Source organism: Xyrauchen texanus, chromosome 17, assembly GCF_025860055.1.
Source record: "Xyrauchen texanus isolate HMW12.3.18 chromosome 17, RBS_HiC_50CHRs, whole genome shotgun sequence".
In the NCBI taxonomy this organism is placed as follows: Eukaryota; Metazoa; Chordata; class Actinopteri; order Cypriniformes; family Catostomidae; genus Xyrauchen; species Xyrauchen texanus.
Genome location: NC_068292.1, coordinates 39,888,460 through 39,905,564, shown reverse-complemented (window position 1 = coordinate 39,905,564; position 17,105 = coordinate 39,888,460). Strand labels below are relative to the sequence as shown.

Below are 17,105 nucleotides of genomic sequence, written 5' to 3'. Positions count from 1 at the left end.
ACCAATCAACCACCACAGCAACCACCTCGCAACGCCCTGGGAAACCCCAAAAATCCCCTAGCAACTGCTAAAAAAACTCAGAACATCTAAACAACCACATAGCAAATACATTTACCTTTACAAATACCCAGCAACCACCTAATTGCCCTAGCAAACAATTAGAACAAACTAGCAACCACATAGCAATGCCCTAAAAACACCAAGAATACCCTAACAACTGCTCAGATCACCCTTGCATCAACCTAGCAACCACCATAGCAACCACCTAGCAATGACTGACAAACACCAAAAAGACCCTAGCAACCACCTTGCAACTCTCAAGCAAAAAATGAAAACACCCTAACGGCTGCTAAAAAACCCTCAGAACCATATAGCAATGCCCTGACAAACATCTTAAACACCCTAGCAAAATGGCAGAGAGGTTTACATGGACAAACACCACTCACAATGTCTTGAAAATGTAAAGATCTCTTTTTATTTGTATTTTATTCCAGACTGTTGCTTTGAAGAACTTAGAGACCAATACGCTGATCATCTATTACATAACATCAAGAACATTTTCCAAAGAACTGTATAGCCAACTTGTTAACCCAATACAGCGACAAATAATCCTTGATTAGAAAGGAGCTCTTTGCTGCACTTTATACTCATTGAAGACCCTTCGTTTTGGGTGGAAGGAGTCGAATTTTGGGGGTTGCAATAAATTCACAATCACCAACTTTTTTGATTTCATATTACTCATAACTTAACTAGATATGTAAATGTAGCATATGCAGGTCGGTCGTTTGCTTTATTGTGGGTAGCAGTGGCCAGCAGTAGTGTCCATATATTAACCACTGCAGGTGTAAAAGCCTATCCTTGTTCTTTTCTTGCCTACCCTACCAGTTCCAGCAGAGCTTTTACACAGGTCCACTCTGTATTGGTCCCTCTCTGTGGCAGGGCATTAGTTTGATGTGAGTTGAGTTTTGTTTTATCATCTAATACACACAGACCCTGCAGGTTAAACTCCTCTCCTGTCTTAATACAATGTCTTCATGTCTCCAGGTTCCAAAATCACTATTTTAAATTAAAAACAATGCATGCTTACACAAGACGGTAAAGACAAGGAATGATTACGTTAAATGTAATCATTAAATGTAATGTTATATTTAAATGTAATATGTCAATATTATAAAATGTATTAAATTTAAATGTGCAGCATTCAACAAAGTATAGTGTGCTGGAGACTGTACCCCACAATGCAATTTGCTCAACTTGACATTTTGCAGAGTGATGAATGAGCTAGATCTGAAGCTTTATCAATTTTTTACATCTCCTTTTTGATTGAACTGCAAAAATGAGGACATTCCACACAAAATTATTTGAACCAAGATGATAACTGGCCATCGAAAGTATATACTGCACACTAAGTAATAAGCAGTACACTAGTCTTCTGTTCTGAACACAGCCTCTGAGTGGAGGCCTGGTGTTTCCTTCTTATTTGTAAGCTGCAGCATTAGCAGAAGTTCAGCTGTGTGGGAGTTGTGAATTTTGTCTTTAATTGAATTATTCTCTGCTGTGATTGGCAGACTTGCTCAACATATCCTGCTTAAACTCTCATTATTGGAGCCTTCCTTTTCCAAACTGTCTTGAACTGGGAGGGTGCGCAGACAAATAATGAAAACAATGTTTTTTATATAAAATGTATGAATATATGAATCCACGTTTCATACATCTGTTCTGTCTAGAAAACTTAAGAATTGGCTACCAGGGGCCTGGGTAGCTCAGCAAGTAAAGACGCTGACTACCACACCTGGAGTTGCAAGTTCGATTCCAGGGTGTGCTGAGTGACTCCAGTCATGCTTCCTAAGCAACCAACTGGCCTGGGTGCTAGGGTGGGTAGAGTCACATGGGGTATCCTCCTCTGTGGTTCTTGCTCTCGGTGGGACGCGTGGTGTGTTGTGCATGGATGCAGTGGAGAATAGTGGGAAGCCTCCACACGTGCTATGTCTCCGCTGTAATGCACTCAACAAGCCACATGAAAAGATGCACAGATTGATGGTCTCAGATGCGGAGGCAACTGAGATTCGTCCTCCGGCACCCGGATTAAGGCGAGTCACTATGCCACCACGAGGGCTTAAAGTGCTTTGGGAATTGAGCATTCCAAATTGGGGAGAAAATCTATATAATAAATCAAATATAATAAAAAAAAAAATAATAATATTTGGGTATCAATTACCTATCGCATTCAATACAAGATATTGTTGATAACTTTCAAGGCTATTCACACACTTGCTCCTCAGTACATCACTGCTCTTATATTCCGGCTCACACTCTACGGTCCCAGATTGTCCCGAAGTTTAAGTTGTCTTCAATGGGAGACAGGTCATTTATGACTGTTGCTCCTCGACTCTGGAATGCTCTCCCACAACCCCTTTGGGAACTCACCACTACTCCTCCTTTAAATCCCATCTAAAAACAAATTTCTTCACTCATGGTTATCTCTTGGCTACTTGTTAGGTTTTTAGTTTTTTGAGTGTATGTGTTATCTGTCCATATGCTGTATTTCATGTAGTTGCTTTCATGTAAAGCGAAGTAAAGGCGCTATATAAAATCAACGTATTATTATTATTATTATTGATAAATCCCCTGAAAATACCATAATGTCATAATTTACTCACCCTCATGTCGTTTCAAACTAGCATGACCTATTTTTCTTCCTTAGTTTTCTTCACTATGTTACAACTTAAAACCATCCTATAGTTTTTTTGTAGGGAACCAAAATGTATGCAGTTAATTGCTGAAAATATAACCCTGTGGCATTGCTCTTAAATCGTGCACTTCTACATGTACGGTGTAGTTGTATAACTTTAGAATACTAAGGAATATAGTGCATGAGGCCATACTGTTCACACTGTGTATTCAACAACAGTAGGTCGAAAGTTTTGCTGCTAAAATCGGTCCGTTTCCCAAAATTCGAATCACTGCCTACAGTGGTTAAAGCTGGAAGTGTTGTTGAACGTACAGTATGGGCAAGTGTGAGCTCCAGTTTCCGAGTGAATTGTCCACCGAGTGGCGCCAAAAGCGTGTCTTACTTTTAGTTGTAAATGATAAAATACACTCATCATGACTTAATATTTTAGGAAGTCTACCCCCTAACCCAAACCCCAACCCTAAACATAACCATCAGTGGAGAACAATGCACGTTTAGAGTGAAAATGCAACCTCCGAATTGCACTCACCATTGTTTATGTGCACACGATAACGAACATGTGGAGTGCTTGGGTGAAGTAATTGCATGTTTGTATTAATGCAAAAATGTCTGATGGGGGATGCCACTTGTCCATAATTCGGCTGAAAGGTGTTGATTTCAGGTTAAATGAACTTTCGAAAGCAACATTTTGAGTTTCCATGTGATCATGCTAATGAGTTGTATGGTCCACTTTTAGTAGTATGGAACGACATATCAGGTATGGATGTTTCAGTGGCGAGTGCTGTTTTTAAAGCACACTGAGGGAGTAATAACAGCCAGCTTCTCCTCATGCTGATGGTTTTAGCTCTTTCTAAAAGAGCGAGAATGACGTTGAATGAATGGACTGTGGAAGCACACAGGTACATTGCTAGATGTAAAGAGGTAAACAACTGCTGCAATAATAGAGAGTCCGGAATCTATGAAATGGACTTAAAAGCCTCTTCACAAGCTGAGCTTTTAAAGAGCAGGAGAGATCCGTGCAAACTCCAGAGATGCCATTTTAGGGCCACGGGATAGAACACCACCATAGATGGATTTTTCTCTCGCTCACTCATTCTATCCAGCCATATTTCTGTCTTTGCTGATCCGGATAAAGAGGGAAAGAGGGGAGGAAGTCTGTAGCCATCACGGTGTCCTGATTGCAGCAGAAAAAGGGTCTACTTGGGTCCTGCCAGTAATTGTGGTCAGGGCACTATGACCTTACTGCTGTGTGTATGGAGACTCTCAGGGATGGAGGCAGAGCAAAATATTTATTCCAATGGGAGGACAAGACTCCACAATCACAGGAGTCGGCCAACAACATCCATCCTCCTCTGGGTCTTTCAGTACTAGAGAGCCTTAAGTGTCTCTAAACTGAACTGAAGGTACATTAAGCCACAAATAAAAATGACAACAGAAGCACAGCTGGATTCGTAACACACCACAGGAAAGAAATACATAAATAGTTTCTTCTAGATAGCAATTCAATTCTGAAAATTGAGTCTCCTGGTTATCAGATTTGTTTCAAGGAAAAAAGAGATACCCCTGTAATCTCACAATATGTCTCCTTGTAGAGTTTCAGAAGAGAGCTCAACAAGTTCTTCAACTGTGTTTGGACTTGTCAGATACCAAAGTTTGTGATGAAAAGTCAGAGATTTCAATATAAACTCCAAGACAAATGATCTGTCCTATACTATTCTCATTATTTGTAGAGCTCTAAACTCTAATATGTCTAATATGTCACTGTTTTTCTTTCTTTCTTAGGGAATTTTAGGAGAAATATCACACAAAATGTAACTTCATTAGGTCTCCTGAGCTATGAATGAACCTCAGTAGGAAAGAAATATCACAAATAAGATCTCTTCAATATATCAGTTGATTCTCCAAGAATTAAATGACGTTAAATGGAGATTGCATGGATACTTTGGCTAAAATCTCCTTCTTCTCCAGTAATTTCACACGTGTCTCCTCTAGAGTTTTAGAAGAGATCTTAACAATGTCTCCAACTGTTCAGATCTCCCATGATATCAAAGTCTACAATCAAAAGGCAGATATTTCAGTAGTAGTGATACTGGGTATTAGTGCATAATGAAACAGAAACAGTTAGAAATTGTGGCGCCGACCAACGTGATTGGGAATTATAATGTACTGGACAAATTCTGTGTTTATTTTGTGTTGTAGCATGATGGACTATGCATAATATAAGATCTAGTAATGATGCGTAGTAATAGACGTTTGTTCATTACAGTTGCTTTTCCATTCAAAAAATGTCAGTCATGGAATTAGAATCTTCTCTAATCAAAAACATTCAAAACAAAAACATAGGGCAAAGCAACAAGCTAACTGGAATTTGCCAAATATCTTTTCGTTCACAAAGAAATATAAAAATAACAAAAATCGTTAGTATATGCTGTATAATTTCTAACCTTGGCAAATTCCTTCATATTTATTTTTATCACTATTTTTCTTCTACATAGTAAAGAACCATTTTATTGCCAAACGTGTAGTCAAACGTGTAGCGCTAAGTGCAGCATTTCTCTACAGCTTGAGATGCGCATAAGCCCGGTGTCCTTTTCCACCAAAGATGACAATGCAAGGCTGTTTCAGTGTGATTCTGAAGTGAGAAGCTTTTCACTGTGTGTATGCGAGATGAAAAAAACAAAGGCTGCTTTTGCCGTTGTGCGGGATCCAACCAGCTGTAGTTTAGGATCAGGACTTTGCAAGCTGATGGGAAACTTTCAATTTCCATGGCTGCAAAGCACAGTCATCATAGGGATGGTGTCATGCTGTACACTTGTCGCATCAACTAAAGGGGTTGCTGACGCTTCATATTAATATTTTCACTGAACATTGTGCTGTAACATTTTCAATGGAAAGGAGGAGGCGAGAACCGGCTTGACGATATAAAGAATATTTTAATGAGAAACTTAAAAGACACAAACACACACATGACGGATATGTCCGTTAACAATCTCTCTCTCCCGCACGATCCTCTGCAGTCGACCTTTATCCCTCTCGGAGGCTTAATTAGCCTAATACGGGACCGGGTGTGTAGGATCACGACCCGGCCCCACCCTCCGCCCTGCCACATGTGCATTAGGACGTGTTAACTTCAGACTGTTAAAACCATTGAAACCCTGGCTGGAGAGCAGTACTGACCAATCAGCATGCAAAACCAAACTGATTTATAAATTACAAACGAATGAATGAATTAATAAAACTATTGTATCAATTGCACTGGAACATTTGAAATGATACCAAAAATGGAAAAGTTTTACAAGAGATATCAGCAATGTCTCAAACGTTGCTTGGATCTGCTGAGAAGTCAAGAGATTTCAATTTGAACTCAAACATTTCTCAACAAATGATCTGAGCTATGCTATCTATGTTAATTTTACAGCTCTATATGCTATGAGTCATTTGTGTCCTTTTAATTTATTTTAAGGAATTTTAAGAGAAACTTTTGACAACAAGGATATTTAAATGATACATGACTGAGAACTCAATTTAAGCAATATTTCACCTACAAATCCAAAGTCTTTCATCCATTTCACATGTGGAACACAAAAGGTGGTGTTAGGCAGAATATAAGCCTCAGTCACCATTCACTTTCATTGCATGGTAAAAAGAGGCAATGAAAGTGAATGGTGATTGAGACTAACATTCTGCCTAATATAATTTTTTTTCGTTCCATGGAAGACAAAGTCATTTGAGTTTAAGACAACATGAGGCTGAGCAAATGATGATTGAATTTTCATTTTGGAGTGATGTACTACTTTAGTTGGTAGTTAATTATTTAATATCAGGTGGGTCTCTAAAGAACAGTGCCTAACAACAATATTTCAATGCACTGTTTGCATAAATTATATTTGTTTTCCATAACAAAATATAACATAATTAAAATGACAAGGAGCATATTAAGCTAAAATGGTATTATTATTATTATTGGATTATTTATTATGCATATGCTTTCTGTTGTCATAGTGTTATTTTTTTAGTTATTGTGTTAAAATGATTGGTTCTGCATAGGACACTTAAAAATAATGGGTTGTAAAAAAAACAATATCGTTCAATCTCAAGTGAAAATGAACAAGCAATGGATTCTGATCATTATTCGCTAAAAATTCTCACAAAGTTAGGAGAAAATGTTCATAGTCTAACATTTTTCATAAGTCCTGAACCATATAATAGCAAAGTCCCTAACTAGATTTCTTTACATTCTTTTCCAAGAGTGAATATAGACAAAGATGTTGGCAGATTAAGTTGAAAAGACATTTTTAGAAATATTGCGTATGTCAATTTTAAGCACGAAATATTAAATCACTCAGAAATCTATTCAACTTTGAAAGATCTGAACTTCATCCATAGAGGAGGTAGGGGAAGTAAGCAAGTGTCTTAATCATAGGATTCTTTATAGTGCGTGGGGAGATGTTTGTTGCTTAAATGCTCAAAGCTCTTGTTGACTTTCATCCTTGCATCTCCTAAGATACCTTACGAGAACTTGTTGACCCAAGTCAACAGGTTAAGCACTTCCATTCATGTCCACCTGCAACTCATTGGCCTCTCTTTACTGCTCACTTCTGCAAGTGTCACAGAGATATCTGGTGACCATTGCTCTCTCCAATCTCACACTCAACTAATGGACTGCTGCCCCTCCCCTCCTGTTCTCCATCTCGGACTGGGAGGCAGTGAGAAGAGGAGAGGAGGTAACAGCCCGCGTTCCCCTGGGCCCTGCTACACAGCTCAATAGCTCAGCTCCTAGATGGGATCATAACCCTGAGTGCTGGCCAAGTGAAGAGCTGCTTGCCGATACCCCAGAGTTCTTACTTGAATCTCAACTGTCTTTGCTGCAGGGTGGAGTTGACCCAGGATACCAACTCCTTTGCACCAACAATGGCAGTGAGGACTGGCCGTAGTGTGTCCCTGGTTGTGGTACTACTTCTCATCTTGGTCGCCCCATCTCAGAGTGGATGCCCAGGTGCTTGCCGCTGTTCCTTTGCCATGCTGCAATGCCTGGAGACGGACGGAATCATCAGCATTCCGGTGTTGGCACCACAGGAGAGCGAAAATGTCACAGAAATGTGAGTTGAGTTTGGATTAGAAACTGTTGAGGGCAGTTGGTGGCCTCCATCATGGTCCGTTTGAGTTATGGAAAGTTAAATCGTGTTGAGACTTATGTGGAAATTGAGTAGCTGCAATTGTCCGGTGTTCAAATGGTCGCTTTAGCAATGAGATGGTACAGGTTGTGAGTTCAATCAAAGCGAGTGGCCTTCATGAATTTTCATGGAGAAACAGGAGCATATGGATATGTAGTTTGTAGATGCATTCATACAGTCCTAAACTCTGTTTTCTCTTGGTGGACCACTCCAATTATCAGACCCGGGTTTATTGCTTATATAGGTTTAATTAATTTCATGGAATTTGGACCCAGTGCAATGCACGCACAAGTTTCCCAAAACAACAAAATCCTTGGGAACTAATCATGGAATGGAGGAAAGCGGCCTCGTTCCATGCAGTTGCTGGTATTTCTGAGATGGTCATTGGTGATGGCTTCTCTTTAAGTGCTTTTAACAGTGTTAGGTGAGCAATCTATTCTTGGAAATGGTGAGAAAATCATAGCGTTACAGATGTGTACAGTCAACTGGTATTCCATAGTGTGCAGTAGTTTTAAGAGGTGCAATATTTTTAAGTGATACAAAGCCTTTGAGAATGTTTTGCTAAATTGATCTAATGAGATGAGCATGCTTCATTACAGGAATACAGTCTTAATATCATTATGGCACTAATATGGTGACATAATCACCACACCTCTTACATGCTGTCTTTCTTTCTCTCTCATGGATCCTCTCGTTCTCATCCCTTACTGAAGATAAATTGCAATTTTAATGGAAAAAGATTGTAAAAATGCAACTGTAAAAAGCTGTTAATTGATTACATGTTATGTTACCGGATCGCATACACTATTAAAATGCTATTACATTTAAAAAGACAAATAGTCTTTTTTAAAAAAGGCAAATAGTTTGAGTAAGCTCATAATATAAAAAAGCAATACATTATAGGGTAACACTCAGCAATACGTTCAATTCGTTAACATTAGATAATGTTTTAGGCATCATAAAATAATGAACAAAACTTTATTACAGCATTTTAAAAAAAAAATCTTGGATTATGTTAATTTTTAAATGCACTATTGTTCATTGTTTATTCATGTTAGTTCATTACACATTAACTAACGTGAATATATATATATATATATATATATATATATATATATATATATATATATATATATATATATATATATATATATATAACTTTTAACATTAAAAAGTACTAGTATACTGTATGTTAAAATATACATTAATCAAGATTAAAAAATGCTGTAAACGTATTGTCCATTGTTAGTTCATGTTTGCACATAATTGGAAACAATATCATTGAATACATTTTAAAAACAATTTAATTACAATTTAATACATTTTATGATTTTCTTTAAGTTATGCTTCGCTGCTGTTTTATGTAATATTTTATGTTATCTATTTAAAGGCACAGCTCACCCAAAAATGTAAATCCTGTCATCATTTATTAACCCTCATATTGTTTCAAACATGTTTGACATTCTTTTGGTTTGTAGATCACAAAAGAGGTTGGGTATATGACAGCCTTAGTCACCATTCATGTTCATTATTTAGAAAAAGATGCAATGAAAGTGAATGGTGACTGAGACTAACATTTATAAAACCTGTTATACGATAGAAAGTCATCTGGGTATGGAACAACATGAAAGTGAGCAATGGCAGTTAATAACTGTAAAATATAAAGGCAACTAAATGCCTGAAACGCCATGAATCACATTTTTACAGTAAGTTCTATCAACCACAGCAGCTGTTTTTTTTATCAAGAGTTTACCCTTGGTACCTGTCTGTTCTTTGTCTACCATCAGTACACCTACCCAATTGTTATTCACTGAACTCCAGTAGAGTCTGTACATTTACTACAAGCACGCAATCAATAAATGCGAAAGCTCTTTCCCCACGTGTTTACACCGAACACTTTGTGCCCATAAAATTGCAGCATTTCACCATATTAGTGAGCTGGGCACAGTACAGAGGAACACAGCTTCTACCAGGGAGGAAAACAAGCAGCCATTAACTCCATACCAGCGGCAGAAATTCATCATTCATCATGTTGTAAATTCCATTCTGTGAATTGCTAGCGAATGCCCCACTGAAAACAATAGATGAAATATTACCCACTCGATTCAATAAGGCAAAGCAGTTTGAGATGCCGTCCCACCTGCTCTGTAATTGCATTACAGCTCTCTGGGTCAATCAGACACTAATAAATATCTGTTTGTGTTTCGGATTGTATTCTCAAATTTACAACTGGACATAATCAAAGAGGAGAAGATTCCATTAAAGTAAGTAGAATGTCTTTAGTTATCAGACTATTTAAGAGAACAGAACAGATTACTTATGTGCAACTAAGAGAGAATAAAATGTAGCAAAATAATTGTCATTATTACAGTAAACAGTATTTAATGCCTCGCCATTGGTCTAAACTTTGTGACCAATCATATGTTTGGAATTAATGCACAACAAAAACATTGTTCATATCTTAGCCCACTTCTTAGAGGGATAGTTCACCCAAATAGGAACATCTGTCATCACTTACTCACACTCATGCTGTTCCAAACCTATACTGATTTGTTTTTTTTTCTTCCTGTGGAAGACAAAATGAGATTTTAGGCAAAATGTTAGTCCTAAAGATGCTTCAACATAATTTAATTATTCTGTTGTGTTCCATGGAAGAGAGTAAATTAATATGGGTTTAGAACAACACAAGAGTGTGTATATGCTAACAGATTTTTTTTAATTAACTAAATGTAATTAATAACAAAAAGTTTTAATAGCAAAAAAGTCCAAAACCCACAACAGTCATAAATTAATGGGACCAAATTTTAGTATAATACTGTGAATATCGTAATTTTTAAACATAGGCCTGACTGTACAATATTATACAAAGTGGCTTGTATTGATTATGCATCTAAAGAGACTCTAAAAAGCAATAATTAGTAACATCAGGCAAAGCACATTAAGAATTTTTTATATTAGTGCTGCTATCAGTTGATTATTTAAGGGATTTTTGGGGATACAAATAATATGGTACTATGTTCAAACCCTAGTGAACAGATTAGTTTTAACTATTAATCATTAAATGCTTTTATAACAATAGAAATACAAGTAAAAAAGGCTTTGTTCATCTATTCCAAAAAAGTTAATAATGCTTAAAGGAATAGTTCACCCAAAAATGTAAAATTCTCTCATCATTTACTCATCATATTGCCATCTCAGATAGGTAGGCCCCTATGACTTTCTTTCTTCTGCAGAGCACAAACCAAGACTTTCAGAGGTATGTCTCAGCTATGTAGGTCCATACAATGCAAGTGAATGGTGACCAAAATGTTGAAGCTCCAAAAACCACACGAAGGCAGCATAAAAGCAATTTATATGACTCCAGTGGTTTAATCCATGTCTTCTGTGTGAACCCATTTGCTTTGGGTGTGAACAGACCAAAATACAACACATTTTTCACTATAAATCTTGACATAAACGTTCCCCTTGGCGATCATGGTTTCAAGCTCGATTATACTTCCTTCGAGTGTATGTGTCAAGCACTAGGAAGTGCAATGAAGCTAAAAATCATGATGTGTCTAGAGGCTGCAATGGCAAGATGACCAGTGAAAGATGAATTATATTTTGGCCTGTTCCCTCCCTAAGTGGATTAGATAGCTTCAGGAGACATCAATTAAACCAATGGAGCCTTTTGGATTAATTGTATGCTGCATGTTTGTGCTTTTTGGTGCTTCAAAGTTGTGGTCACTATTCACTTGCATTGTATGGACCTACAGAGTTGAGATATTCTTCCAAAAATCTTGGTTTGTGTTCTGCAGAAGAAAGAGAGTCATACACATCTGGGATGGCATGAGGGTTAATAAATGATGAGAACATTTTAATTGTTGGGTGAACTATCCCATTTATATGACTGCACGATGAAGGGATCATTTAAACCACATATCAAGGACAATTTGAGTTATTTCTGGAAACAGAATTACTGTTCCAAGAAACGGCTTGGAAATAAATAAATAATACATTTCAAAATACTTGAGTGATGGTGCTTATGCCTCATATTAATGGCTGAAAAGGCACTGCAGCATTTAATTTAACTCACAGATACCTGGAATCAGATGTTGCAGCAGTGCAATAAATCATATTTCAAGCTCAGAGAGTTAAAGAGGAGTGTTTTTTTAGCAAAATGAAGCAAGGTGATCGTGAAAGCATTGTCATTAAAACATTCCTACGATGCAATTTCTGGAGGAAATGTACTTAGAACTAGAGAAGAAAAGTTCATCAGGACAAACTTTAGGTTGGCTTGAAAAAGCCTAGTCTGAAAGTTTACAGATAGATAGGATGCTTAGCTAGGCATTAGTAACATGTTTTATCACTTCGCTAGGCACTGCTAGCAATAGTTAACATGATACTAGCATGAGACTGAGTCAAAAGAGCCAAACAGGAAGTTTCTACAATGTTCTGGTGCCGAGATATGCGTGTTGCTAGGGTGACCCCATCTGGTTGCTAGGCAGCTGCCAGGGTGATACTAACAAGGCTACTTGCTGTCCTGAGTGAAATAAGCCAAACCTGAAATCTCTATGATTTTCTTATTTGTAGATATCCTTCTTACCAATATTGAATGGAAGTCTATGAGTTTGGGTTGCTAGAGTGCACTAAATGGTTGCTAGGGCATGACTAAGTATTTTTTATGATATGTAAAGGCTGACATCTAAAATTATAAATGCAGAGATTTGGGCTTTGCAATACAGTTGCTAGGGTAAGCACATGTGGTTGCTAGGCAGTTGCCAGGGTGATACTAAGAAGGCTGCTTGCTGTCCTGAGTCATACTAGCCAACAATGAAGTCTCAACGACATTCTGATCCAGAGATACACATCAAAGCGGTTTTGAATGGAAGTAAATGGGATTTGGTAGCTAGGGTGCCATAAATGGTTGCTAGGGCATGGCTATGCCATTTACAAGCTGATACTTGAAGACTGATTGTTAGCCCGAGTGAAATGAGCCTGCCCTCATGTCTCTACGACATTCTGATTGGGAGAACTGTTCTCACAAATTTCTTGCATTGACTTTCTTGCAAAATCCCTTCCCATAGCCCCCGAGGGGTGCACCGTACCCCCATCCCTTAGATAAGTCATAGCACAGGTGTCCTCAGTAGGCATTGTCATTTTGACACCTCATTTGTGGGTCTATGACAAACAGTGCGGGACAAGTTAGTTGCCGGAAAAGTATACGGAAGAATAATAATAAGTATGTGAGACCATTATAGTAATGCTTTGTTTCACAAGCACCACTAATAAGCTTAAATAGTAGATAAGTAGGTTGGCTCATTCAAGCTAACCTAATATAACTTGGGTGACTGCATTTCTAAATTTTTTATATTTCAACAAAGCAACATCATTCTCAAATCAACGAGAAGCACCGTAATCTGAGTGAAACAGGATAGTCCTCAAAAAATAAAATACTTAAGGGTACCACTTGACTTTATCGATTGCAAATTGATTGTATCATGAAAAGATGGCGATTCATAAAGGAATAGTCAGGTGATAGTACGGGAGGAGATTAAAAGTGAGTGAGTTGGAGGAAGTTGTTGGATTTACATGCACGATAAATCGTTTACAACCGGTAACTCGTTACTAACATAAATGATACAACAAATCATGTGGCTTGTTGAGAAGAGGTGTGATATTGCTTTTCTAAGTGACCTGACTGACGTTTCTTGCCTGGCAGATTATAAAATAGGTGAAAAAGTAATATCTAGAATATCACAGAGACTAAGGGTTGGGCTTTTCCTGGGACAGTTAGCAACCATCTAGAACACCCATGCAGCCAGACAGCAACACCCCAGAAACCACCCACAACACTTTAGCAACAACATAGCAACACCTTAGCATTGTTGCAGCGAGTTTTGAATGGGCAAACACATGTTCTTAAGGAAATGTCTAGATATAGTTGAAGTCAGAAGTTTACATACACCTTATCCAAATACATTTTAACTCAATTTTTCACAATTCCTGACATCTAATCATAGAAAACATTCCCTGCCTTAGGTTAATTAGGATCACTACTTTATTTTAAGAATGTGAAATATCATAATAATAGTAGAGATAATTATTTATTTCAGCTTTTATTTCTTTCATCACATTCCCATTGGGTCAGAAGTTTACATGCACTTTGTTAGTATTTGGTAGCATTGCCTTTAAATTGTTTAACTTGGGTCAAAGATTTTGGGTAGCCTTCCTCAAGCTTCTCACAATATGTTGCTGGAATTTTGGCCCATTCCTCCAGAAATGTTCTATTGGATTGGGGTCAGGGCTTTGTGATGGCCACTCCAATACCTTGACTTTGTTGTCCTTAATTATATTGCCATGTCTTCAGATGTTATTTCAATATATCCACATCATTTTTCTTCCTCATGATGCCATCTATTTTGTGAAGTGTACCAGTCTCTCCTGCAGCAATGCACCCCCACAACAAGATGCTACCACCCCCATGCTTCACATTTGGGATGGTGTTCTACAGTTTGCAAGCCTCACCCTTTTTCCTCCAAACATAACGATGGTTATTATGGCCAAACAGTTACATTTTTGTTTCATCAGACAAGAGGAAATTTCTCCAAAAAGTAAGATATTTGTCCCCATGTGCACTCGCAAACTATGGTCTGGCTTTTTTATGGCAGATTTGGGACAATGGTTTCTTCCTTGCTGAGCAGCCTTTCAAGTTATGTCGATGTAGGAATCGTTTTACTGTGGATATAGATACTTGTCTACCTGTTTCCTCCAGCATCTTCACAAGATCCTTTGCTGTTGTTCTGGAAATGATTCGCACTTTTCGCACCAAAATACATTCATCTCTAGGAGACAGAATGCATCTCCTTCCTGAGGCTGTGTGGTTTTGGTGTTTATACTTGCGTACTATTGTTTGTAAAGATGAACATGGTACATTCAGGCATTTGGAAATTGCTCCCAAGGATGAAGCAGAGTTGTGACATTTTTCTTAAGTCTTGGCTGATTTCTATAGATTTTCCCATGATGTCAAGCAAAGAGGCACTGGGTTTGAAGGAAGGCCTTAAAAGGCATCCACAGGTACACCTCCAGTTCAGTACAGCTCCTATAAAAAGCTAATTGGCTAATTGTCTAAAGGCTTGACATTCTTTTCTGGAATTTTCCAAGCTGCTTAAAGGCACAGTTAACTTAATGTATGTAAACTGAACCACTGGAACTGTGATATAGTGAATTAAAATGGAAACAATCTGTCTGTAAACAATTGTTGGAAAAATTACTTGTGTCATGCACAAAGTAGATGTCCCAAATGACTTGCCAAAACTATAGCTTGCCAATATGAAATCTGTGGAGTGGTTAAAAATGTGTTTTAATGACTTCAACCTAAGTGTATGTAAACTTCTGATGTCAACTGTATAATTTTGCAGTATTACTTTAGTTAAATTACTGATAAAACCTTCAATGACCTGATAACTTGATATTTGATTTCACCCCTCAAGCTACATAGAGAGTCAAGCCAACCTGGAGAATATCACCGACATAGACCTAGCCAACTACAGAGAACTGAAGAACTTGTAAGTAAAACACTGACAACAAAACATAAGATTTAAATGAAATTGATGTTGTACATTGCACATATCTGTGCCTTGTAGTCTTATAGCAGGCTTTAGTTTTAATTTTATGACTAGGAACGTTACATATTCATGAAAAAAAAAAACATATATATATATATATATATATAAAAACTCACCTAAAGGATTATTAGGAACACCATACTAATACTGTGTTTGACCCCCTTTCGCCTTCAGAACTGCCTTAATTCTATGTGGCATTAATTCAACAAGGTGCTGAAAGCATTCTTTAGAAATGTTGGCCCATATTGATAGGATAGCATCTTGCAGTTGATGGAGATTTGTGGGATGCACATCCAGGGCACGAAGCTCCCGTTCCACCACATCCCAAAGATGCTCTATTGGGTTGAAATCTGGTGACTGTGGGGGCCATTTTAGTACAGTGAACTCATTGTCATGTTCAAGAAACCAATTTGAAATGATTCGAGCTTTGTGACATGGTGCATTATCCTGCTGGAAGTAGCCATCAGAGGATGGGTACATGGTGGCCATAAAGGGATGGACATGGTCAGAAACAATGCTCAGGTAGGCTGTGGCATTTAAACGATGCCCAATTGGCACTAAGGGGCCTAAAGTGTGCCAAGAAAACATCCCCCACACCATTACACCACCACCACCAGCCTGCACAGTGGTAACAAGGCATGATGGATCCATGTTCTCGTTCTGTTTATGCCAAATTCTGACTCTACCATCTGAATGTCTCAACAGAAATCGAGACTCATCAGACCAGGCAACATTTTTCCAGTCTTCAACTGTCCAATTTTGGTGAGCTCTTGCAAATTGTAGCCTCTTTTTCCTATTTGTAGTGGAGATGAGTGGTACCCGGTGGGGTCTTCTGCTGTTGTAGCCCATCCGCCTCAAGGTTGTGCATGTTGTGGCTTCACAAATGCTTTGCTGCATACCTCGGTTGTAACGAGTGGTTATTTCAGGCAAAGTTGCTCTTCTATCAGCTTGAATCAGTCGGCCCATTCTCCTCTGACCTCTAGCATCAACAAGGCATTTTCGCCCACAGTAGAGCCCGAAGCCATTTGTTTTGAGAATAATGGCTGGCTGATGAAGTTATTGGCTGGCTAGCCAGCTCAGCCAAAACCTAAATGGCTGCTGCAGCCGCCAAACTTTTCATAGCTGCAAATGGCTGAAGCTGCCACTTCATGTCTACAGATGTCTATGTTATACTGATTTACTAGATCTCAATATTTCCAAGCAATGCATGGCTTACACTATATTTCTACAAAATGCAATACAATGTAATAAAGAAAACACCAGATTTTACTTTCACAACTTATGTACATATTTGCTATAGTGCTAGACGCATTCAATAGCCACTGTAACATTAGTGAATAATGTCCCTGATGCTGTGTAAGAATGCACACTTGTCAAACTTCACGGAGTAAAGTTATGCATATATTTATGACATGTACAGTAATTCGCTGTTCAACTTTATAGTTAAGGCGAGACACTACGGGTGAATAGGGTAAAATTTTTAACTAGCAGATATCACCATGAAACTTTCCCAGTTGATTAGTTACATTAAGATGAGAAAAAAATGTATTACAAGTTTTCTTTAATTTAATGTTTAAATATGCAAATTAGGCAATATCTAATTAAATATGTGCTAATTTGCATATATTTTAA

General features: G+C 37.9%; 1 protein-coding gene across 1 annotated transcript in view; it reads left to right on the top strand.

Moving 5' to 3' along the window:
* Positions 1 to 7,603: 7,603 nt before the first annotated feature.
* LOC127657476 (high affinity nerve growth factor receptor-like) overlaps positions 7,604 to 17,105 on the top strand; it is a 37,742-nt gene continuing 28,240 nt past the window's right edge. Inside the window, exons 1-2 of the mRNA XM_052146285.1 lie at positions 7,604 to 7,791; positions 15,339 to 15,413. Coding sequence (XP_052002245.1) covers positions 7,604 to 7,791; positions 15,339 to 15,413 — 263 coding nt within the window. The remainder of the gene's footprint in view (positions 7,792 to 15,338; positions 15,414 to 17,105) is intronic.